At 40.5% G+C, this 26,520-nt stretch overlaps 1 protein-coding gene and 2 long non-coding RNA genes across 6 annotated transcripts in view; 1 reads left to right on the top strand and 2 right to left on the bottom strand.

The window, feature by feature from the left end:
• The window catches only part of Efr3a (EFR3 homolog A), an 86,793-nt gene extending 74,675 nt beyond the window's left edge, over window positions 1–12,118 (bottom strand). For 2 of the 3 annotated variants that reach the window (NM_001356582.1, NM_133766.4), the window contains exon 1: window positions 11,892–12,118. Coding sequence is in view for 1 of the 3 variants with exons in the window: in NM_133766.4 (NP_598527.2) it covers window positions 11,892–11,901 (10 nt within the window). In the remaining 2 variants the exon portion in view is untranslated. The remainder of the gene's footprint in view (window positions 1–11,891) is intronic. The other variant, XM_006521530.2, reaches the window with a different exon arrangement.
• Window positions 5,982–11,541, bottom strand: Gm41338. 2 transcript variants are annotated; one of them, XR_875387.2, is made up of 2 exons: window positions 10,058–11,541; window positions 5,982–8,998 (listed from the first exon to the last, which is right to left on the bottom strand). It is a non-coding gene; the product is annotated as a predicted gene, 41338 (long non-coding RNA). The 2 variants fall into 2 exon arrangements; XR_875388.2 differs by having other exon boundaries at window positions 10,757–11,541.
• On the top strand, window positions 12,095–20,397 carry Gm41339. The gene is made up of 3 exons (XR_875389.2): window positions 12,095–12,261; window positions 17,576–17,684; window positions 20,331–20,397. It is a non-coding gene; the product is annotated as a predicted gene, 41339 (long non-coding RNA).
• The last annotated feature ends 6,123 nt before the right edge of the window (window positions 20,398–26,520 follow it).

Below are 26,520 nucleotides of genomic sequence, written 5' to 3'. Positions count from 1 at the left end.
AGTGGCTGAATCAGCTGCCACTGTGGCAAAAGTACAGCAGCTAAACTACCCATAATTACATTCAGCCCTCCCCATGGTGCTGGGTACTACCATCATCTTTCCAAATGTTACCTACATGCTACTATACCTATCAGGGAAGACCCAACAGAAAGAGCAGTAATCTACATAGTGTAAAGAGCAAACAGACCCCGATCACCACATCACACCACCCTGAAGAGCTCACAGGGAAGGGAGAGAGAGCAGTATTAGTGTAAGAGGAGAAAGGTCTCAATGAAGCAAACTGATGCTCTTAGTGACAGACAACACGTCTCTAAACACTCTTCAATTCTGTCTTTGAAACAAGCCTTTCCTCAAGAACTTTATTACATACAGACAGCCATTTGCTGCCTGAAAACCACTCAATTCTTTCACAAATACATAATCCAATGAAGCTTGAACACAGCAGCAATAGAATAAGCTACTAGTAGTCTGGTTCTATACACTTCACTTTAGATTACACATACTGAGGTGCCCTAACTTCTATTTGCAAACTTCCCAACTACCAGTTTGCATACACTTAATATAATTTGACAGTCTCTTCTCCCGGACAGGAAGCAGTGGCAAGACAGTTAAGAACAGAAGTATAGGGTTACATGTGTTGGGCCTGAAATATGACAACTACTTTGAAGTTCAAAATTTTAAAACACCTTCCTTGATGCTACATAAATTTTTTTCTCGATTGTCATAATATCAGGTCAGACTGTAAGAGAATGTCACTACTACTATTTCTTGCTACTTTGAACTACTCAAAAGCTACCATAAACAGATAGCCTGACTAGCATAGGAAACTGCAGGGCAGTGGTGGCGCATGCCTTTAATCCCAGCACTTGGCAGGCAGAGGCAGGTGGATTTCTGAGTTCGAGGCCAGCCTGGTCTACAGAGTGAGTTCCAGGACAGCCAGGGCTACACAGAGAAACCCTGTCTCACAAAACAAAACAAAAAAAGAAAACAAGTACAAACCGTCATCTAACTCTCTGGTTAGGATCAATTTGCTAAACACAGCTTTCTTCCCCAATAGACTGTGCTCCCCCATTAGACTGTGCTCCACTAGCAAAGACAACAGCTATAACAGTATCTATCTGACACTGGACAAAAGAGTTAATAAATCCGCCCCCCCGCACCCATGTGTGTGTGTGTGTGTGTGTGTGTGTGCGCGCGCGTGCGTGTGTGCACGGTCATTTTCCCACTCTTAGGATTTACTTTGAGTATTTCCCCTACGCTAGCCTTTCTGGTACGCTCACTATTTCTGTCATATCATTTAAGGCACTCTGCTTTTTGAAAGTACTGTCTATTCATCTTTCTGTTAGTGTCATGGATACTCTCTCTCTCCTGAACTACCACAGCCCCATTCTCAAGGCTTTTTTTTTAAATCTCCTTTATGTTGCATGTGCATAATAAATGGTATAACCTTTTTGGAGCTAGGGACTTCTTTATCCAACCCTGCATTCTCTATCTTATCTATGCCATGCAAATGTAGGCATCAAAATACTAAGTATGTCCCTAACATATCCACCAGAAAAGCAAAATTGAAAGAGAACATCCCTGGATCTACTAGCACACTTGCATCATCTGTAACAGAAATAACTACATAGAGGAGCTATAATATATTCAGTCCTGGAGACTGGTAGTCCAAAAAGGTGAGACACCATCAGCTGAATTGCTTTGGGTTTTGCCTCAGAGTTCATGAGCTTTTGACTGTAAACATCTTGTATTTTCTATCTACTTTTTAAAAGCAGTCAATGTCACTTTCCTACAGAAATTGAATGTAGAACATCACATATAAGAGATTAAAAAACCAAAAACCAAAACAAAAAGCAAAGCTACTCTAGCCAACACTGGGTGGGCCACCTGCTCAATGTCTTTGGCACCTTCTTCACATTACCGCACCTGGCATGGAAGGGGGCATTTTGAAAGCTCATGTTTCAGAGGCACCTCAGGCTTCCCTTCCTCTCCCTGCCGATGAGGGTTAAAAGCAGCAAACATCCTGTGCCACACGAGGGAATGGAGTTTCGTAAATAAAGTCACTATGAAAAGAACTGACCCATCTATCTGTCATCTCTTTCTGGGATCTAGAGAGTTCCATTTTATGAAGTGCTGTGTTACAAGGCTAAGACTGTCCATTGTGCCAAGTATATTTCACCTTTCTAAAGCCAATCGAAATGCTAGGGTGGAGTGGACAAGTTACCCATCTGCTTCAGCAAATTGAAGACAATGAACTTCTGAATGTCAGCCTAAGTCCTGAGTTAACTATCCTTTTCTGCCAACATGCTTGTCCTAATACATTAACAAGTATTTCTACCTCTAAAACCAATCACATAAATATAATGTTGCATCTACAAATTTTTAAGAGATATTATCTTTTCCCAGTTATTGAGTCAATTATCTAGGAAAACAAAACAACAAAACAAAACAAAAACCTTTTAACTAAGTTCCTAAAACCAACAATTTAAGTTAGATGTCACAAAAGGGGCACTCCTCTCATTTCTCAGGATCTGTGCAAATCAAGCGTGTTTTGCATGTTCACGAGATCCCAGGAATCATAACAGCAAATGTGGTACCTTGTACTTCAGTCTACTCAGCAGGTATGAGAGCCACTTAAAGTTAACTTGCAACTGGAGCACCAAAAATAAGGTAGTGAATTATCAAGACAGCTGCTTAAAAATGCCCATTAGGGAGTCACATGTGAAGAATATTTACCATTATCCAGAAAACTACTGGAGTGCAGGTGGTAAAGAGAAAAGGTGTGGCTAAATAACTCATCAAGTAAGAGGGGACATGATGGCAGTTAGAACTCCTCCTGAAGGCTATGGAACAAATGGTTTAATGGCTAAATTTAGAAGAGATAAATTTAGTTTAGAGGTACAATGGGAAAGTGTTCCTTTCTTAATAAAATATAGAATTATGCCAACAATAACATCCAGAGTTAGAGAGCAAGAGACAAAGGTGCCAAGGAGGAATGGGATGCCTTCCATGGAAAGAATAAAAATACTATTTAGCTTCTATTTCCTTCAGAACATCCTCAAGAACTGGCTCATTTCAAGAACTGAATGAGCCTGGCAGAATTTTGACAGGTCTGACATTAATCATAGCAGGAACTGCCAACATTCACTTTGTGATCCCACTTGCTTAAAACTGTATTCACTCCACAATAGACATTCATTCCAAAGAAGATACAAAAAACTATCAACTCCCATACACTGAACTCCCCCACAGTGACTCATCTCACCCGTTCAGGATTTCAAGACTAAAACCACTACTTAATAAAGCATAAAACACTTCAATCAGAAGAGACAAGTGATAGATTGCCCCCTCCTGTGCTTCCTGTTCACCAACACACTGCCAGACCTCGGCAAAGCACTCACTGAAGCTCACATCTCTGAGCATCTCACAGCAATCAGATGCCAGGCACCGCTTTCCTATGTAGCTAACACCATTTGGTTGGTTTGTTTTTTTTCCTCCTAGTCTGCAGGCTACAAGAAGAAACTGTTCAGTAGTTCCAATGTCTTGTTTTGGTTTTGGAAAAGTTGCATTAAGGCTGTAACCTTAAGCTCTATTTTTTTTCTAATTATAGAGTGTTAACTGTAGAAAATTTGGAAATCAAATTAAGAAAACAAATTCCCCAGGCATACTAGTACACAATTATAATCCCCAGCAATTGGGAAGCTGAGGCAGTGGGAATGCTAGTTTCAGCTCAGCCTGTGTTATGGGGTAAAACACTGTATATATGTCTGCTTGGTGTTATTTTAGTCTAATTTGTTGATTAGAGACAGGATCTCACTATGTGGCCTAAGGTTGCCTCAAATCCTAGTTTAGTGTCCTAAGGGCTGGAATTACTATTGCGTGGCTTCATGAGTATTCTTTTTAATTAATGCATAATATTTTGTTTTTTGTTTTTTTTTGTTTTTTTGGTTTTTGTTTTTGGTTTTTGGTTTTTTGGAGACAGGGTTTCTCTGTGTAGCCCTGGCTGTCCTGGAACTCACTCTGTAGAACAGGCTGGCCTCAAACTCAGAAATCTGCCTGCCTCTGCCTCTCAAGTGCTGGGATTAAAGGCGTGGGCCACCACTGTGTGGCTTCAAAGGATGTTCTATTATTAACATGTATCAACTCCCTGTTACTGGAAACAAGTTTCTAGGTTTTCACAGACATTTTGATGCAAAAATATCTCAATGTTCTTTGGTAAGACCTGCTTACAGACAGAAGCCTGGTATGACTATGCTGAGGCCCTGCCAGCACCTGTCTAAGACAGCCGCAGACACTCACAGCCAACCTTTGGACCGATCCCGGGAACCCCAATGGAAGAGTTAGAGAGAGCACTGAAGCTGGAGGGGATTGCAACCCTGTAGGAAGAACAACAATATCAATTAACCCAATACCGCAGAGCTTCCAGGGACTAAACTACCAACAAAGAGTAAACGATGGCCAGTCCACGGCTCCTGCTACATATGTAAGAGAGGACTGCCTCATCTGGCATCATTGAGAAGGGAGACACTTGGTCCTGTGGAGGTTTGATGCCTCAGAGAAGGGAAATGCTAGAGGGATGAGGCAGGAGTGGGTGAGTGGGCAGGGGAGGCAAAAGGGATGGGGATGAGGTGAGGGTGGGGGTGGGGGTTCATGGAAGGAGACCCGGCAGAGGGATAACATTTGAAATGTAAACAAATAAAGTGATTAATAAATAAAATAAATAATTTAAAAAATTCATTTAAGAAGAGATTCCTAGAAGTAAAGTCACTGGGCCAATGGATAGAAACCCTAGACCAGTTGATAATACATTTTTAATCTGCTTTCCAAAGAAATTTGAACCAACCTGCAGTTCTAGCATTTGTATTGAACCTCACTGCCTCCATATATTATTGTTCTGACAACCTATCAAACCAAAAATGGTTTGGCTTTTTGTAGCAGTGAGTTTAGCTACTCCACTTTGGCTCCCAGTAGGTCAAGCACTTTCAGCCACTCACCCAGGAACTCTTTGGATCCTCCAATGAAAACTCAAAGACTGGGCAGTTCTAATCCTCCCACGGCTAGCATACTTTTCCTTCCTGTACTCCTAGCTCAACACTTCCTAAAATCTACCTTTAACTTTGCTGCCCTGTTACCTTCTGTGAGGCTCACTGGTCTCTGTTTCTGGGCAGCCCTTCTGGGGCCAGTTTCCCTACCCTCCTACGTTTCAGATGGTCTTCCCTCTGCAGCTCTAAATCTGATCCATCTCTCTCCCCTGAGTCATGGCAATTCTGTCTGTTTTTTCCCAGTTCCTAGCCTGCACAAATCTAAAGGTCCCATTCCATCTCCCTTTGCCTCGCCAATAGCCACTGGCATCTTTATTGATCGATCAAAAAGCAATAGGGGTCAAGGACCTTCACTGTTTGGACACAAAGATTCAGAATTAAATCAAAGCTCTAGAACCAATCCCCAGCAGCTTTTAATCTGCAATTCTTTATTAATAAAATGGATAGTAAATATAAGTGTGTACTCTTAACTACATAAGGCTGGTAGTATTTTACTTTCAGATTTGTATAAATAAAACTGTCAGTTTTTAACTTAATAAATTATCTTAGCTCCTGAGTTAGCCATGATTCTACTAAACTTCTCAACTCTTTCTGTCATGGAGGAATGGGATGTACGTAGTGAGCGCACTCTCACGATTCAGACAGCCTGGGTTCTAGAGGCAAAGCATGATCCAGATGAATGGTACACAAGTCTTCCTGATTTCAGCTGCCCCTTTGCCAACTGGACTAAATATCCTCATGGCTCAACTACTGTCTTAAGTGATTCTTGAGTTATAATTCTTGACACATTATTTTTACAAAAATATGCTGAAGATTCAGCCACATAATTAAAATATTTTGGGAAAATATGTAAAACTCAGCAGAGAAAAAGCCAAAGCAGAGTACTTATGTTTCTGCTGAGTAACAATGGACTTCACTCCATTGTGGTGATCTGTTTGATTTTTCTAACAAATTCTGCTGTGTCTGTAAGTCATTTCAAACTATTTAGAAATTTGGGGTAACATTTTTCATTTTTCTGAGGAAGAATCATCAGAACATCCATTAGATTCTCAATAGGGTTCATTTAGCAAAATATATAATATGTTTAACCTGGATAAAATGTTGATATCCTATCCTCTTGGCCATCTTTCCTGAAATAGTTGGTGGCCAACTGGGCCTTTTCATGTCTTCTACTATATATTATAATACATAATATTTCAATAATAATAATATCCACAAAAAATTTTCCTACTTCCATAGAATAACAGGTTGACCATTTCCTGCCTAAAGTCAGAAAAGGCAACTTTAATGTCATACAAAAATGGAGTATGTAAAAAAAAGATAATTAAAACACACCCACACCCAAACCCCCCCCACACACACACAAACACATATCGTGGAGCCTCTATTCAAAAAGCTATTCAGATAAGAATACTCAGGGTGTAACGGAGATGCTCTAAAACTACAGGAGTAATGGTACCATCTTTACTAAAATCCAGAATTGCACTATCTAGAATATAAAGAGAAAGAGTCACTAAAGAGAAATATGCTATCCTGTAGAGAATGAGGTTTGCCAACTATAGCCCATCACACTACTAGAAGAATACTAAATGACTAGATCATCCAATGCCAGAGTTCAACCATGATATTTCATTTCACACACACAGCTCCTAGCTCTGCCTACTAGACCACAAAGGACCTTTTTTTTCCTTTTATGTATGTGAAAGGGTAAGGGACAACTAGCAATAATAACAACAGCAATAATAATAGCTTATTATTATTGCTGTTATTATTGTTGTTGTTTTTATTACCCTAGAAAACCAGAGGAACTTGGCTTCCACTGGCCTTGCTTTTACTGACTTCCCCCAGAAAACTAGCTTCTTCCTCTCATCTGCCCAATTATTCAGACCGTTTACTGAGATACATAAAACATTCCTTAAATCCTGGTGAAAAAAGTGATATACTGCAAGGGAGGTGCTATACATTCCCAGTCCCTGAAGTAACCTGATTAGAGTCAATTCTAGGGCCAAGTTCAAGTAGATCACTGCTGACCAGAACAGGCCTAGAAGCTATCTAAGCCTCTGGGTTAAGGAGTCATTTCAGGTCACAGGCTGGCTGAACATCCTAATGGTCTGAAAGCAGGACAGGCTGTGGACACAGCTTGATTTGTAATATTTAAATATTTAGAACTAGAGCAGTTCTTTTGAGGTTAAAATTTTAATTCTGTCCTCCAGGGGATATACCGTAATGTCTGTAAACAGTTTTGGTTCTTCCAACTGTGGGGGTCTTTGGTGGGAGGCAGGTACTGCTAGTGGCCTTTGTAGATAAAAGCCAAAGATGTTGCTAGTATTCTATAAAGCATAGGCTCCTGCTACTACTTCCTCCTTTAGCCACCACCACCACCAAAATAGCTGGTCCAAGGGACCAATGGTACAAAGGCTGAAAATTCTCATTTATAGTATGAAGTGCAGACATCTGCACTGTCTTCCACCTCAAAAAACATCCCGGAAAGTCTGGTAAAAAATCTGATTATCTTTATTAAAAACAAAACAAAACAAACAGTAAGTTGGAAAGTGCTAGTATGCCTACAAATAGCCACTGTGGCTGTGAACATATTCTCAGTCCTTAATTGCTTCTCTGCACTACAATGGCACATGAAACTATCCCATTCCTCTGCACTACAAGGGCAAAGGAAACTATTCCATTTCTGGCTCCCACCTCCTCCAGCCTTATCTCAACATTTGCATAATCTTTAAGACAGGTCTGCTTTTACTCATGAATGGAATTTATTGAGGCTTATGGTTCATGTGCTGTGGGGATGCATGTCTTTAATCCCAGCACTTAGAAGGTAGAGGTGGGCAGATCTCTGAGTTGAATCCACCCAAGTCTACAAAGTACATTCCAGGCCGGCCAACAATACAGAGAGACCCTATTTTTAAAAGAAAAGAAAAAGAAAAACAGGTCTCCCAGATAGCAATCAAAGCAGTATCAAGGCAAAAGTCATCCTGTGAGAAGAAAAACAAATACAAAACTTCAGTTACAGCTCTGGGTGAAGGAAGAAGGCTGGAGAGATAAAGGAGGAAATGTGGGAGAACACAAGGGGAGAAACATGGACAAACGATAATATAAATATGAATGAACATCAAGACTCCAAACCAAATAACATGAATGCATAAATCTGAATGTCCGATGGGTCTCAATGTTAAATGCCCACTGACCTCATTTGCTAGAGGCTTTAAGTTTCTTTTCTTGTTGCTGTGATAAAATAGTCTGACAAATCAGTTCAAGGAAGAAAGGGTTTATTCTGGCTCAAGAGCTCAAGAGTATAGTCCTTTATGACAGAAAACACAAAGCAGCAGAAGTCTGAAGCGGTGGATATATCGTATGCATGATGAGAAAGCAGAGCGTGATGAATGCATGCTGGAGTTCAGCAATCTTCCTTAATTTAACAAGCCAGGATTCCCTGCAAAGGAATGATGACACCCACAGTGGACTGGTCGTTCCCTCTCATTTAGCCCAATCAGGGTAATTCCTCATGAGTATGCTCGGGGACCTGTCCTCCAGTTGATTCCAGATTCTGTCAAATTGGTAAAACTAAAGAAGAGCACAGGCTTGGTTGCTAGCTAGTGAGCTTTAACGTAGCAAATGGAACACTCGTGCACTAAAGTAAAGAAATAACTGTGGGGTGGGCCGGGCCTCTGGAGCCTCCTCTATGTCTCTTTTCTGGCTGTTAAAGGTGAACAGCTTTCTTGTGAGAGCCTTCCTCTACCATCCTTTCTGGCCATGTTTCTATACTTCCACAGGTCTAACAGCAATGGATTCAGTGGACTCTGGACTGGCACCTCTGAAGCCATGCGTCAAGTTCAATCTTCTCTCAAGATGTCTTTTTGCAGGTTTGTCTCAGTGATATAAAGCTAACACAACATGTATTGTTTCAAAAACTCCAATTATCACCCATCCTTCATTCTGCACTTCGTCTGTAAGACAGCGATAACAGTTAAATATAATTAGCCTTATTCAAGTATAGGGGGACGCCCACATTACCACCGTCTAACAGACCTAACCTAATAGCAATGATATCTAAGTGTCAAAAGAAAGCATCAGCCACACACTGAAAACAGTTTAATAACAAACAACAAACAGTTCAGTGAATTCTCCCAGCTAATATCTAATAATTTCTCATACATAAGAGCACATCTTATTGGGCCTGTTTTTAAACACGCAATGTGGATGAATTAAGAAGCCCCTTCCATAAAAGCAGTTTGTTAGACTTTAAATTCATGCCTTTATAATGGAGTATCGCTTAGCACACCTGCAGACTCCCGCCTTCTTCCCAGATTCCTGTGGCAGGACTGAAGTCTGGGCAAATGATCAACTTTTTTATAAGCAAATGTCTCTCTAAGTTTACAAAAAAATTCATAGAATTTTGGCATAGCTTACATTTTTGTCAGTATAGCTTATAAAGAAACAAAAATTTTATTCAACTTTGGCTAAAGACAAATAAACATTATCCATGCTCAATGAAGATATTGGGTAAAGGGGCCAAATATGTGTCCAAGTACTGGTTCTTCTCTATTTATGACCTCAAGAAGCCATCAAAACTTACTAAAACCTATACATGGTGTTACACATCCACAGCCCTTTAGCAGTGGCATAAGGATCAGAAGCTCTAGGATAGCCTGCTCTATATAATGAGCCACTGTCTAAAACCAAAATGAAATTGTGATTTAAAAAAAAAAATCTGTGCCTCTGCCTCCTGATCTTCAAAAATAAAAAGATTGGATTAAGAAACCTCAACTTTCCTTCCAACTCAAAAGCCTTTGAAATTAAAAGTTTAACAATAGTCTAGGTTTGAAAAAAAATCATCTAATGAGAGCCCTGATGTCAGCCAGCCAACTACAGACTAAACACAGAATGACAAGGACAGGAGCTGTTCTGTGCTGGACCTTTCTTGCAGACATCCTTCTAGTTGCTTCCTCAAGGAGTTCTTGGCTCACTAAACAACTCCAACTAAACAATACTCCTTAGGCACACACTTGCTTGGCCAGCGTGGCTCCAGCATGTGAAGGTGGCTTCTGCTATCAGTGTCATTTCAATTCCAAGTGAACAACAAAAACAACAATAGAATGATTTATCTGTGAGCTGCTTGCAGAGTTCTAGAACCTAGAGATTAAAGCGATCCTCTTTAACCCTTCACTTTTGTAGAAAAGCACTGCATTTCATTAGCTAAAACACTTAACGGTTAACTGGCTGAGCATCTAAATAACGATTTTTTTATAAAAAATTAATTTCTTTTCCTAAAAGCACCCATAATACCATACTACAGTGACTGACTGTGTCACAGTCTCTGCTTATACATTTAGTCTACTTTAGACACGGGGCATCTAAGAAGCACTCCTGCCCACTGAAGAATCTCGGACACCTTGAGGGCTCTGACCATCAGGAGAAAAAAAGCAAGAGCTACCATTTCAGAGCTGAACTTCTGTCCACATCAGTATCTCCCTTTGATTCCAGGTGATGCACAGCAACAAATTGACAGATAAGTCATGATCATTTCTCTTGACCTCCTACTCACGGTGAGCAATCTGACACCGAAGTTCATCCAAAACTCACTGGACACAGTAAATAAATCAAACATCCTAAAAATGTAACTATCAGCATCCTCTCTAGGAAACTAAATGCTAGCACATAACTAAAAGCTCGATGATTTTGCAGAATTTTAATGGGAATTTTACCAAGACAGTCCATATGCAGTCTCATCTTTTGATGTCCTTTATCTTTCTCCCCTTTCGTTTCCCAGAAGATTGGCACGGTGCTAATTCCAAATAGTCAAATAATAGAACATGAGTGTAAGGAATAATAAAACTGGCAATAATGATCATGAACAAGATAGGCAGAGAATATACCTCCAGGCTGGAGGAATCAAGCAGAAATGTAAAGTAAGAAACACAGAATAACGTGCAAACAAAATAAAACACACTTGGTATTTGAGGGGTCAAAGTGACCTTTACATTATGATGAAAGGTTTGACACAGCTATGAGGCAAACCATTCTAGTATTCAGAAAGAAATCTTTACCCAACACTAGAAGAAATTGTGCATTTGAAGCTGCCTAGAAATCCCGTACTTATGTCTACAGAAACCATGCAGGGCTAGTTAGGAATTCCGAGAAAAACATTCACAAGTCTTTAAAGATTCTATGGCAAGACACACTTACAAGAGCACTACTTGCAAAGACCCTCAAAAACCCATAACCAGCATCAGCCACCCAGTTAGCACGTAATCAATGTGAGCCACATGATTTAAAGCCTCAGCGTGAGTATCTGGGTCACTCTTAGCAACTGTGTAGTACCTTGTAGTACAGTGTCTCTCTCTCAAAGCCTCGACTACCGGGGTCATCTCGAAACCTATCGTCCCTCTGGGACAGCCGGGATGCTTGCTATGAGTGGAGCCCGGGTCCCACCGCAGGCGGGCAAGCCAAAACCGCGTCCAAGTCAGCCAAGAAGTAGTCAGACTGACACACTTCGGGGCAGCCCGGCCTCTGGCCGCAGGGAGGGCTGCAGCCTGTCCCTCGGACCTAAGTCCCTCAAACTAAGGCAGCACAGGCCTCGACCTTGGGGCCACAGTCGAGTGGGCCCGCGCGGCGAGTGGACCAGCCCGGGCTTCCCGGGTCGCACTGGTCTCCGTTACCGCGCCGTCACCGCGGGCCGCCGTCAGTTCCCGTAACGCTCCCGCCTCAGTTTCCCCGAGGGTGCACAGAGATCCCGCGCTCCCCGCCCACGGGACGCTGAAGTCTAAGCGAAACTAACTCAGGGCGGACCGGCGCTTCCTGGAGGCGCTGCCCGCCCGCCCGGCCTGGCCCGACACTCACGGGTAGGCATGGCGACCCGAGTTCGCCGCGCTCGCCGCCGTCCCGGGACTCAGAGGGGAAGCGCGAGCCGCGCCGACCGCAGCATGACTGCGGAAGCCCGGCCACGGACGCCTCGTCGGGGCGGAGGACGAATTGCCGAGAGAGCGGACGCCGACCGGGTACAGCGACCACCGGCCGTGATCCGCGCCCCGTCGACGACGCGGTGGGCCGACCCACGCCCGTGACGTCAGCGCGTTGCCGCTGGGAGGCTCCGCCCCCAAGCGCTAAGCTCGGCCCCCAAGCGGTGACTGCTTGGCTTGGCCCTTACCTGCAGAGTGGGCAGCAGGAAGGCTGGCTGTTTTAACTCCAAGGTCACTTTAGGACTGTGAGGGTAAGGCCAATAGTCTTGAGTGTAGTGACTTTCCCCAGGCTCCCGTTCGGATCTATTTAACTGCCAGATTTGTGTCGGAAAGCCCAATGCTTTTGAAATGCACTTGGGTTATCTGGGGTGATAGTTGAGCATTTTCTCTGAGGACAGAAGAAAATGTCATTTCTCCTGGGGCTTCCCGTAACTTTCAAAGTGAGACAGTCCTCAGGACTTGGTCTTCTTCTTTCGAACAAGTTCTGAACACTTGGCTAACCCTGTTCTTAGCTCTGGGTATCATTAATATTCTACTTGATGGGTCTATTGGGAATCACAAATCTGGGTCAACCCTAGAGCCAGGGCATCTCTAATGTGGGCAGTACACATAACATTGGCCAGACACCATACTCTGGCCACAGCCCCTTTAGAGAAATAAAAGCAATGTCCAGAAGTCCAATACTGTGTTTCCAAAGTGGCTCATTTAAGAGACATGGAATTCTGCTATAGAATTAGTAATGAGTATATTACTAAGTCCTGAGCTAATGCTGCTGGATAGCATATGGGATGATGTAACTATACACTTTGGTTTGCAGACCTATACCCTGGAGCGTAGTGCCAACTTTCTGCTTAAGAAATAAGATTGTGAAGTCTGAAGAGGAGGAGATAAAGAAGATGAAGTAACCAGGAAGGCCTGAGGGCAATTACTCTTTGAGTCAACTTGGAATAAAACAGAATTTGAATTAGCAAAGGCCTTGGAGGAAGGGGGGGGGGTGTGGAGAATAGAAGCAATTTCTCGAGTGAGTCATAGAAACGAGTGAAGGGAAGTACACGTAAGAGATGTGAGACTTGTCCCTTGCTGACAGGGAAGGACAAACCAGCAAGGATGAAGCCCATACTTAAACAGGTTCTGTGATCGTAGAGTCGTCAATCTGACAGAATCTGGAATTACCGGGGATGCAGGCCTCTGGGCATGCCCGTGAGGATTATCTTGATTAGGTTAATTGAGGTGGGAAGACCTGGACAGCATAAGTGCCAAGAGACAGCTCAGCAGCAGAACACACAGAGCACTCGGCTTCCCAGCAGTACAGTCCACTGCTGCTACATCTTCACCAGAACTGACTGCAACCTTGAACTGTGAACCAGAAGAAGCCCTTTCTATGAGATTCAATATGGTGGGGTGTGCCTTTGGTTCCAGCCAGAGCAGGCAGCTCTCTGTGAGTTTAAGGACAAGTTGGATCTGTATATAAAGTCTCAGGCCAGCTAGGGCTACACAGTGAGATCCTGTACTAAAAATCAGCCAAACAAAATAAACACTTTCTCTCTTAAGTTGCTTATATCAGAAAATTTATCATAGTAACAGAAAAAATAACTTAAGCTCCAGTGAAGTGTGACCTCTAAATTATTTCCTCGTCTCACTTGTCTCCCCGAGACTTTCACTACCTTTGTATGCCTATACTGTCAGGTTTTACCCTTGTAATATTAATGATACTGTTGCAAGCAATGATATTCTGCCACTGGGATACCTAGTTTTAAAGGAATAGAAAAATGTCCATACTTATAAGTAGGAATACAAATGTACATTGTAACACCCGTATTCTTGCCTGGCAGATAGTGGTGATCCAGAACCCATTAATTCAATAATTCTACACACTGTTGGCTCTTCTAGTTTCATATTCTCAGACTTAACCAAGGTTAAATTGAAAATGTATAAGAGAAAAACCACCATTTTTATCTGTGATGAGAGCAAAGAGTTGTATTCCTTATTTTTCCTAAATAATATAATATGACAACTGTTCACATAGCATTTACATTGTACTTTTTATAATTAATCTAGAGATAATTTTAAAGTATTAGGAAAGATGCATGTATGCTATATGCAAATGCAGTGGTGTCTTGTATAAGGCACTTTAAATCTAAGCAATTCTGTATTCAAGGGAGATCCTGGAATAATCCCTCTAGATAAGAAAGTATGGTTCTATTTATTCAAGTGCACAAAAACAGTGAAGGTAAAAAAGAAGGAGTTAATAAGCAACTTTGTGTTCAAGCTCTGGATTCATTACTTAACAAACTATTCTATGCTCATTATTGGAGAAATAGTATCAAGTTATCAGTAACAGAGGACTGAGGCGTAGACTGGCTGCCTGGTAGAGAAATCTTGGTGGTAAGCAGCCACTTAGGAGGCATCAATACTGGTGCAGAAACAACTTTTGGGTGCTTAGCACTGCTTAGCTGTAGAAAAAGAAAGAGCCAAATCTTGACTCTGAAAAAGAATCCCTGGGATTCGTTGGCTGCTGAATAGGAAGCAATAAAGAAGCATCTGTTAGTTACATAACTCCAAGGTTGGAACAAGGAAGCTCGTGGTGCCAGGGGAGCAAAGGAAAATTTGGAAAGGAATGCTGTCTTAGAGCAATACAAGGAGAGGATGGGAGCTTATCTTGGCTATATTGAGCTTAAAGAGTCATCCAGGAGAGACATCCAAGTTAAAAGGGCTGAAGCCAGCTGGATATACCAGATTGTAAATTCCCATTCTAAAGAACTCAGGAAGGAAAATTTGGAAATTATTGTCCCAGAGACAGAAGCTGCTAAATGTAGAAGTTGGAGAGAGTCCTCTGAAGAAGGATGTGGAGACAGCAAAGTCACACACAGAGAAACAGAGGACAGAAAGAGAGAGAGAGAGAGAGAGAGAGAGAGAGAGAGAGAGACCCAGAGGACACTGTGCCCTAGAAGGCAGGTATGATTCCCAAAAGCAGACATCTCTACTTACATTACCAAAAAAAGATACCAAAGCATTGAGAGAGTCTGGCACATAATATCTTTGTCTTTTTGTCCCCTTGGTCTTTTGGGTTTTGTATTGTTGCCAAAAGTGAAATCAGCAACCAAGGATTCTGAACAAGGACAGCTGAAAGACAGGAGACAGAGTTTCATAACATTTGGAGTTTCATACCTTTTTCTTAGTGAATGCACATAAGATTTGGGTAGCCCTTCTCCCATATAGCAAGCAGTGTTTTGGCTTTTAAAAATGGATTCAAAGAATGCCTGTGTATCTCCTTATCTCATACTGCTCTAAGCAATGAATCCTTCACCAATTCTTGAGCTATATGAATTAAGAACAAATGACTGACCTCTCCCAGGCTGCTTTCTTGTTTCTGCTTACAAATGCTTTCCCCCACCCATCATCTCTGAGCCAATCTCAGCAAGTAGGACTTGAGATCTAGGCTTTCCCATCCATCACAGCAGTGTTCATCTCTTGTCCAGGAAAAGGGTAGGTGTGCCAAACATTGGGTGGACTTTTAGATCTCCCTTCATGAAAGGACGAATTTTGTTGATGTGTGAGCCATGGGTATTTGAGGCTATGTTTTTGTCAGGCTATGGAGGAGGCAGAGCACACTGTCTAATATGCAAATATAATGATACCTATGCCTTGCTTAAAACTCATTATAGCTCAGCATCAAAATTCTTTCTCTTCACTTACTCCTGGAATGTAGAGGCCTTTCAAAACCTTGCTTTTCTGCATCCTTTATTCTAGGAAACTTTTGTTCTTTCTTCCAAACTCCTATGAGTATTTAATGCAATTAAGAATGCTCAAAACCGAATCTTTATTCTCCTTGGCATATGTCCTGAAAGTTTTTGTTAGGAGAGCCCGTACATAGGTTTATGGTAAAGGAGTCCATTGTATCTATGGTATGGGTAGGATGTGCAGGAAACCCAGGTGTTCATCACCTGTTAAATGTTCTGGAGCTGTGCATGATAAATATCAGCCACATGGCTTGCTCTGAAAAATGCAGAGATGACTGACAAAAAGATCATTAATATTTGTGGTTCAGTAATGCTTTAGTAAGCGACAAACATACAAAACAACATTAGTATTTATAATAGGATCTATAATTTCAGAGACTTACCTAGAGTCATAAATTGATCTTAAGGTACCGTGTATACATACCTCAATGTGTCCCTCAATGCCTCCTGCCTTGTATGGCACATGGGAGGCAGCAGAGACTCCCAGAAATAATTGGAGAAAGTTCTTGAGAGAAGTGTGCAAAGAGGCAATGGGATTTGAGCTTAGCACACTCTCCTTTCTAATTCTCTGCTGGGAAGGCCTGAGACATTTGCTGATGGCAGTTTGTAGTAATAAGGCCTTTTTATTGTATTTATAGTCTTCTGAAACTGTTAGCATTGAATAAAAAAACATTCATTAGTACTTCAATAGAGAAACATTTTCTTTTCTATATTTACTGGTACACTTTCATAATATAGGCCATTAAAAATAGAAGTCCTTTGTCCCTTGGTGTCTTATCCCTTCTTAGAAAATAATTAAAGGATCAAAACTATATTAGAAAGGTCATTGTCCACATTCCTACTAGGGCATTTAGCTTTTAGCCCCAATTCCTCAAAATAGCTCTGCTCCAAGACTAGGCCAGTATGTGCTTCAGGTTCTGCACCCTGCTCTGGGATGATTCATTTTTAATTAGCATGCATCTTAGTGCTTCCACGGCAGCTGGAAACAAACTTGCAGGTTATAAAAGATAACTGTGACTATTCTCCTGAAATTATCTTCCCCCAAAGTCATGATGTGATCAGATTTTTCCAACATTTAGTCAATTTTCAAAATAAATATTAGCACCAGTAATTTTCCTCTTTTGAAAGTTTAATTCTATTCACTCCCCCCCCCCATCCCCGTACTTAATGACACAGCTTTCCAATTCTTATGAGGCACACACTGGATGTATTTGGGACTTACAGTCCTTGCATTTGAGTTGTACATTCCACTTATCTTGTCTTTTTTCCGTTTGTTTGCTTGTAGTTTTGTTTATTTTTGAGATTGTATTTTAATTACAACATTTCTCTCTTCCCTTTTCTCTGTTCAAATCTTTCTGAATATTCCTCCTTGCTTGCTTTCTATTACATGGCCTCTTTTTTTCATCAATTGTTATTGCACGTGTATATGTATTTGTATATTCATATGTATGCCTAGGTATAAGCTGTTGAGTCCATATAATGTTACTTGTATGTATTTTTTTCTGGCTAACTGTTTGGTATTTACAACTAATTGGTGTGTTCTTCCTTGTGGAGGACAACCTCTCCCTCTCCCAGCTGTACTCTGCTGCCTGTAGTTCTTGGTATACAGTTGAGGCCTCATGAACTTATCCTAGGGATCCTAGTTTCGCATGTCTGTTGATGCCTCCTTGTTTAGCTCCTGTGTAGGCAGTTGTGTTGGTGAGATTTTTATCAGTCAAATTTCTGATGTTTCTAGGAGACACAATCTCAGAAAAAGCCTTGATACCTGTATCGTGTAAACTTTCACCATGTTCCCTGAACCTTAGATATGGAAATATTTTTGTAGATGCCTCCATTGGAACTGGGTTCCACCACTCTGCATGTTGATTGGTTTCCTGTGGTGGTCACCGTGGAGGAGGACCTTCCTTCATGAGTGGTGAATACCATACATACTTGTAAGTATAAGGACAAATGTTTATAGATTATTGTTAGGGATTATTCTGGTTTACTATATTAGTGGTTATAGAACTGACCTGAAAACCCCCTCCTTGAGGACTAGATTTCATAGTACCAGAAAACACTATGCAAGCTTCGAAAGGAGGGAAGCAACCAAGAGTCCTACCCAGCTATGGTGCCCATAAACAATATCATTGACCAGCATGGCACAATAACCCTATGGGTGTAGTAGTGGCACACATACCTTGGTGGTAACCAACTGCTATCTAATTGGGCTTAGGCCCGCTCAACAAGAGGAATTTGTGCTTGATATTATAAACCTAACTAACTATTCAGTGCTAGTGAAATCATGGTTATTGGAGGATATTCTGTATGCTCCCTTGATACTTTTAATCTCTCTGGACTTACATTTACTCACTGTCAATTGGGAATGTCAATAAAGAAACACATCCTTAGTTTCACAAGCAGTAGTTCTCAATCATTTTTAAAATTTATTTATTTTTATTTTATGCACATCGGTATGTTTTTGCCTGCACATATGTCTGTGTCAGGTTGTCAGATCTTGGAGTTACAGACAATTGTGAGCTGCCAAATGGGTGCTGGGAATTGAATCAGGGTCCTCTAGAAGAGCAGTCAGTACTCTTAATCCCTGAGCCATGAAGTAGTTTTCAATCTTGCTTGTAGTTTGTTGTCACCACGGGGGTGCCCCAAGATGCAAATATCAGGATCCCAATCCTAAGACTTACAGATGGGATTTAGTATGCATGGCCTGGACCTATACCTGATTGAAAGGCCTTAACTTCTCCATGGGTTTTTATGTTTATTATCAACCATGATTGAGATCAGTTGGCATTGGAGAAACTTGAAGCACAGGGGGGTCTAACTCATCCAGTTCTGTGCCTCATGTGACCATTTCTGAAGGTGATTACACATCTCCATGTTGAGACTACAGACATCTGAATTCCAGAGTGATTTTTTTTAACTCATGAATTTGCTAAAATAACTGGATATACTAATGAGACCAAAAAAAAGGACAGACTTCTATTCATTACCCAGCCTTTCTGAGTCAACCTGGACATTGTGCAAGGCACACACTCCTGAACATTTCCTAAGCCAACATCTCAGTCATGTATGCCTTCTACAAAGAACCTCAAGTGGAGAGGGAGCAAAATCCTGAACCAATAAGGTTAAGAGTTCTTGATTAAATCAGACAAAACAGCTGGAAACCCTTCCTTAAGAAACACTATCATTTTAAACAATTAGAAGGAAGCATTGTCTCTCATTGCTATTTACTAAAATGCTAACTAGCTTTAGCATTTAACGTGGGGTGGAATGGATTTGCTAAAAGGAAGAAAAAACACCCTCTTTAATACAATAGCATTCTAGGCAGTAAGGGTTGGTACAAGACTTTCATGACAATTGTAGTACATCAGACTTACTGCCTCATTTCCTGTCATCGAATACATTAGATACTTAAGAAATATTGAAGGTAAGTGGGAAAGAAAACAGGGAAGGAGAAAAAGGAGTATAAATGAACTCAAAGGGTATAAGGATAAGCAGCACAGGCAAGAGAAGGATTAGAAGAGGGTCCCTGTGACAAGCTAGAGAAACAGCCCCAACCCTACTCCCCACAGTTGGATATACACTGCTGTCTTCAACTTTGTAGGGTAGAAATCAGAACTTGAAAAAAATTAAATGAATCTCTGGAAGTCATACAAGTGAGGAATAACTTTGAAATTTGAATTCTCATCTGTCTGCCTCGAAAGCCCATCTGTTAGCCACAGAATAGAGTTAGCTAAAAAGTAAATAGACCCACCAGGAGCTGCAGATACAGGTTATACAAAGAGACACATATTTGCCACATAAAGAATGCTGGATTACAATCACAATTATTGTTTGCTTGTCTCTCATTTGGGAATGAGGTAGAAATAGAAGGTTGTGACCATTTACCATTGATTTCTTTTCTTTTTTTTTCACCATTGATTTCAAAATAAATTCTACTTATGTTTATGCTCTTCTTTGAAAAATAAAATGTAAAATACTGCCTCCAGAGGAATATGCAATTTTTGTCCTTTGGTTGTGATGCCCTGGTCTCAAATATAACTGGGAAGCTGGGTAGAAACTGCCTATTAAATATGGTTGTAGTTAGATATTATCAAAAGTTATTGTACTTATCTGGGGAAGAGGTAGACATAAAGCAAGCACTTTAGTAAAAATCCAAACGCAGTCATGTCCTATTCATATACAATGACATGGGATGGAAGAGTAGTAGACTTCCATACAAACATGAAGAGATAAAATAAAATATCACAAGCAGATAGCTGAAATCATTGTAGGGAATCCTCTTTGTGTAGCATTGTTAGAGAGCCTAGAGGCAATATTATGAATAGCACTTTGAGTGCACTGTGGTTCTCTTTAGGTCCTAGTTTTCAACTTAAATGTTTTGTTTTAAGAACACAAGACTTAGTGAGATATTTTGGCATACACAGTACAAGTTACTTGGGAGGCAAGAAGATCATGTGAGTCTAAGAGTTTGAGACCTGTCTAAGAAACATAGCAAGACCTCAAATTGATAAATCAATAAATCAATCAATCAATCATATTTATTATATCCTAAGGTTTTTTTCTTTTCTTTTTATCCTTAGTTTCCTGGTGTTGGATATCAAAGCTGTGAGCTTTGGAGAAGTCTGCGTGTCTGTATAGTGGTTTTTGTAACTGTATATTAACCATCCTTTCATCCCTACCATTGACTTAACAGTTATTCTTATAAGTAGGACAAGAGGTGGCTTAATTTTTATATACATTTATATTCCTAATCGTAATCATTGCTTACGTTTGGTTTTAAATGGACACAGTATAATGCAGCATTAAAACAAAATGCTTTTGTGTAAGTGATGAGGTAAATAGTAGAAATATGCCTCTGACTCATGCTTTGTTTAGATTACAAGAAGCAGGTAATAATGGCAATAAACTATTCAGAGCTTGGAGCATTGGCCTGACTGAATCATGCAGAAACTAGCCCTTGTCATCTGACAATGCTTCCAACTAACACTGAGAGATGTGGTTGGAAATCCAATTACTCAAAAGACAAAACAAAAATCCCATGATGCTATGAATTTAAGCAAATATAAAATGCAGTTAAAACCTTGAAATATGGGGAGTGAGAAGATAGCTTAGTAAATATAGAGCTTCACACTTGCAGTAGAACTTTAGTTCTATCCCGAGAGCCCACATGAAAGAGCTGGTGCACACTTGTAATCGAAGCACAGGAAAGGTAAAGAAAGGAATATATCTGGGTCTTCAAGGAAGGAATAGCCTGTTGGGATAGCTCCAGATCTCTCTCTCTCTCTCTCTCTCCCTCTCTCTCTCTCTCTCTCTCTCTCTCTCTCTCTCTCACACACACACACACACACACACACACACACCATGCTAAGCTATGATAAGCCTGAATATTTGACTACCTATTTGATAAAATTCATTAAAAAATAATGTTTTCCAATAAACTCAGGAGAGTGCTTTGATGTGAAACAAAGCCTAATCATTGATGAATATTATAAAAAAAAAGTTCTCTGTAGCATCATAGATAAATCTGTGTTTCTCTTTATTAGGTCTTAAAATATGGACTACATTACTGAGTTGCTTATTCTTTCCAAAAAGACCAATTAAGTCTGGCATTTTACAACTAAGGAGAAAAACTGCATAAAATCCCAAGTTCAGTATATGTCAAGACCAACATTTTCTTGGGCTAAATATGGAGAAAGGAAACTTATGTTAATAGTATGAGCACCTTGAGAACCTTTATTTAGTACCTATCAAAATAAGACAATCAGCTAGATTAAAAACCCTACATCTAAATCACTTTCATTTACAATAATTAATAATCATTTTAAGCTAGCTTAAAACTATCATTAAAGGGGGAGGGAATTTATTATAAGGATATGTGGATTGTAAGCCAGAAATTTCACAAACTCAAAAGGTTGGGATTATAAAATGGAAGAGTGTCAAAGATAGCAGAAAGATCTGTTTCTCTCAAATCTCACTTGCTAATTTCTCTTTCTGTACACTTCCTTACAAGAGATGACCAGAAGATAGCTCTCAAAGTATCGACCCAGTTTGAACATCTCTCTGTTAATCCTATCCCAGAATCAGAAGTGCTGACTTGACTGGTATAAGCTTGAAACAAGCACTCATCTTGCTTCAATAAACAAATGGTGCATCAGTTACTTATTGCCACAACAGTGCTACAAGACAAACCAGCTGAGACTCAGAGTTAGAAAACAACCCCATCCTTTGTTTCTCATGGTTTGTGTGTCCTCTGGGAGGTTCTACTGATCTGGGCCATAAAAAAAGGAATTTGGCCAGGTCAACCTATGAATCCCCATTTGGTTGGTAGGGTGACTTGGGGATGGCTGGTTTTACATAACATTGTCTGGGACAACTTGGACATGTCTTTTTCAACTTTCGCCACACTAGCTTGTAGTGGTTCACATAACAGGGGCAGGGTTTCAAAGGAGACATTGCTGATATGCAACAGTTTTTCAAGCTTTGGTTTAATCAGGGCTCATTACAGAAACAGATCATGTGACAGTACCTGTCATCAAATAGGAGGAAATAAAAATCAGAGGGCAATGATACATAGAGGCGGACCATAACTTGAAACCATCAATGCAGTTAGCTTAAGTAGACAATATAAATCCATCTGCCTGAAACTATACTTAAATGTTAGCGATAAAGTTAAGATGATTATTGTTAAGTTGTATTGATCATTCTCAAACTACCTCATTTAATAGAAAAATCATACTTATTCCTCATTAGTGCTCTATGAGATGATGATCACTTACTCATCTGTACAAATAATGAATCTGAATCAAAGAGAAATAAGGGCTAGGATTCTAGGCCAGTTGTTGTGCATCCTCTGGGAGGTTCTACTGATCTGGGCCATATATGAAGGAATTTGGCCAGGCTTACCTATGCAACCCTATATGGTTGGTAGAGTGACTTAGATGTGTCTTTTTCAACTTGTGCAGGCAGACACAGATCAATCCCTACCTAGAGTTTGCTGGTGATCTAGTCTAGCCTAGTAGGTGAGACTCAGGTACCAGTGAGAGACTCTGTCTTCGGAATACATACATACATACATACATACATACATACATACATACAGGACCAAGAAGCAAGACCTGAGTTTGACCTCTGACCTCCACATGTGTACACTTGTATATACACACCTATACACACAGAGTGATTAAGTTCTGATGGCTTTGTTCTCATGAATTGATTGCTGTTCTAAGTATCAGGATACGTTTTGTTTTGTTTTGTTTTGTTTCTCCTGTCCTTTAACTCTCCTGCCATATGAGGCTCTGGTGTTTATCCCTTTTGTCCTGTTTGGCCCTTCTATCACATACCAAGAAAGCTCTCATCAGGTCCTAGTGCCAAGAAAAGCATCTTGGATTTGCTGGTCTTCAGAATGTTAAGAAACAAACCTCTAATTTGTTATAGTTAATCCAGACTGTGGTACTTTGCTAAACAGGCACAAATGGACTAAGATAGGCTCCTGAGTGTAAGACAGATTTGTGATGTTGTTTTTATGAGTAGCAAAGCACTTTTCTTTTTCTCCTGACTGACTATGTAACACTATGGATTTTTACACCACTCAGTCTCCTCACCTAATCTAGGGAGGACTAACAGGAAGGTGGGGCCTCTGAAGAGACTACTGGTGACAGTTTCCCCTTGACTTGATCTTGAGCTCTAGCACTCCAATCCAGTCATTGTCTTGCTGACGTCTCTTAAGTTTAAGAGTCTATTAGTTGGTGAGCATTCCCCCTACCCATGAAGAGAGGTCCTTAAAGTCCTTGAGGAAATTATATCTCAGATAAGGACTGACGGGCACTGTGTCTTAGTGCAATGAAGAATGTCAGATTCTGCCGCAAAATGACTGCTGTGAAAAAGAAAATCTCACTTTATGTTTGATGAAACTAAAGCTCTCTTCAACTGAAAATGTTGCTAAAGGCTCTATACTTGAGAACTGGTCTTTGCTGTTCAGGACACATCCCTTTAGGTACTCTTGTTGGTCTTAGGAAATACACTACGCAACAGGGAACTGATAGTTTCTTAAAAATTTACATAGATGGGGACATGCTGATGCTGTGACTGTTACTGTCAATCACTGTATCACTCTTGCTCTTTAGCAGTGACTGAAAACATGTGGTGGATCGTGTGGATTAACGGGAAGGCTTAAGGGGGCTAAGTACCACTTGGAGATCTAACAGGGCAACACATCCTCCTGCATCTTCAAGCAGTTGTTGAAGGGAAACTTCCTACCAATGCTGTACCAGAATCTTGATTTCTGCCATGGACATGGCTGTGAGCTACTTTGGTTGAAGGAATCTTCTAATCGATTACAATAGAAAAGCAAATGAAAGGAAAATGGAGGACAGTTGTGGCCTGTGGGGAGTATATCTGTACCCACAACACAAAGCACCTCTTGCATCCCATTTAGCAAAATGAGACATTGCTATTGTCAGCCCTATTCCTCCTTCCCTGGACTGAAGGGTCTTTCTAAGCAAGTCACTAGTTTGTTAAGCATCTGAAACATGTACTTTTTATTCTCATGGTCCCAGTACTAAGTCACGAAGTCACTAAGTAGTCTTGGGCAGCTTTATTATCTGTATTACTACAAAGGGGGAAGGGGGGCTGTAGCTCTCATTCCTAAACATCTGTTGCATGAACTTTGACCTCTTACGCTTTCATTTGGGATGAATAAGCTGATGCATGGGGGACAACCGTCTCAGCTCCATTTTGGTATAAATGACAGTTGATCTTACCATCATGGTTAGTGCTAACTGAACATTTTCATTCATTCATTCATTCATTCATTCACTCACTCACTCAAAATAGTTGGGGGTCAGAGAGATGGTTCAGTATAGGGAAAGGTACTTGTGTGTTGTGCCTGATGACCTGAGTTTGATCTGCAAATCTTTCAGTGAAAAGAAAGAACCAAATCCTATAAGCTGTCTTCTGATCCTGAACAATTGCAACAAGATATATTTGTTCACAATCCCTCTCCTCTATCTATCTATCTATCTATCTATCTATCTATCTATCTATCTCTTTCCTCAACATGAGCCACACACATGCTTAAAATAAAATCTTAAAAATTATACCACATATATTGTAAAGTACCATGTTGGGTGCTAAAGGACCCACAAGGACCACTAATTAACAATGACAACAATGTGGTTAGGCAGACCTTAAATGAGTACTCAAACAAACATATAATTATAAATTGTAAGGGCTGCAAACCAACTTAAGTTGGAAAAGGAGATATTGAAGTACAGAGGTCTATTTATTACACAGGGGATTGGCTAGCTGCTCTATTATATCCCAGTAGGTAGGTGAATTTAAGATGCAGTCTACAAAGTGGTATACAGCTTATTAGAGAACCTAATAGCAATAACAAAAGCATTTCCTCTGTCTTCTCTTTTATCTTGACTATGTGCTGACTGCACATAGTCAACAGTGTGGACAATAAAATGCTCTCTGGCAAAGTCTTTTGCTTGGTTCTAATTAATTTCTGTGGCTATTGTTGTGTTCTAAAATGTTTTGTGCAATTAGCATATGTTTGGCTTCTCCTTTGGTTTACTATTCTATATGGAAGTTACTTTAAAGAACCCCCAGTTATAAAGTTGGAACTTAGTTAGTTTTAGTGGTATATTCCAGTAGCCTTAGCTGCTCAGCAAGCTAAGGCAAGGTGACTGCTTGAGCTAAGATACTGAATCCAGCCTCTGGCTTGGAAAGAAGAGAAAAGAAGAGGGAAGAGCTAGAGAAGAGAGAAAAGGAGGACAGGAGATGGAAAAGGATAAAGAAAGGAAAGCGAAAGAGAGGAGGAGGGGAGGAAAGGACAGGAAGGAAGTAGGAAGGGAAAGGGCAAGGTGTTTTATACATGGAAACATGTTCCTTCTCTAAGCCAGTCCACAGTGGGCCTGGATTGTTCAAATGCCATTCTGACTCACCTGTCTTCAAACTCTATGGCAGAACATATCCCTGCAACTTAAAAGTGGATTTTAAATAAAGAACAGCAGCAGCATGACTCCGAATGCAGAACTTGAAGTACTTCAATTCCACGACTACTTGGAGCTTTTATTTGAGCTTCAAATTTAAAACAGCATATTGCAAAGTGGGTGGCATATTATTTAGTAAGTCAGATATTCCCTTCATGAACTGTTTTATTGGTTTTGAATACTACTCTAGCACAAAATGATTGCTAAATTGTTTTCAAAGTAAGCATGAATTCATATTATGTTTGATTGTGTTATTGCATGAATATTCTTGTCATATGAGGAGAAGCATGTTAAAAAGGGATCTTGGGCTTGAGAGAGACGTTGGGCCTGTGCCATAGCTCAGTCCACTGTCCACCTGGATTTAAGCTACTGATACAGAAAGCCAAAAGTTGGTTAAAGCAATGGAGGTGAGCAGTTTTGCTTGAGATGTTATGGGAAAATAGGAAAAGGCAGTGTCCTAAGTAAGACTTAGAGCTGAGTAAATCTCTTTCTATTCAACGTGCCCTCCACCTTGCCTGACCTATTGGGTTTTGATAAGGAGTGAAGAACAAGAATCTCTCACAAACTATAGGGATTTTCAATAGAACACAGGTGAGAGCTTCCAAGGGTAATTTCTCTTTTCATATGAAATTTTTACCTCCAACTGCCAACCTCACTGGAGTTGGGACTGCTTTCTTGTTAAGGAACACGTGCATCTTCATAATTTAGATGAAATCTCCAGTGAAGACCACTAGTAACATCAGAGCATCTTTGATTGAATAATCTACAAACAAAT

This window comes from Mus musculus, chromosome 15 (assembly GCF_000001635.26).
Source record: "Mus musculus strain C57BL/6J chromosome 15, GRCm38.p6 C57BL/6J".
Taxonomy (NCBI): Eukaryota; Metazoa; Chordata; class Mammalia; order Rodentia; family Muridae; genus Mus; species Mus musculus.
The sequence above is the reverse complement of the archived record's forward strand: the minus strand, read 5'-3'. Positions and strand labels throughout refer to the sequence as shown.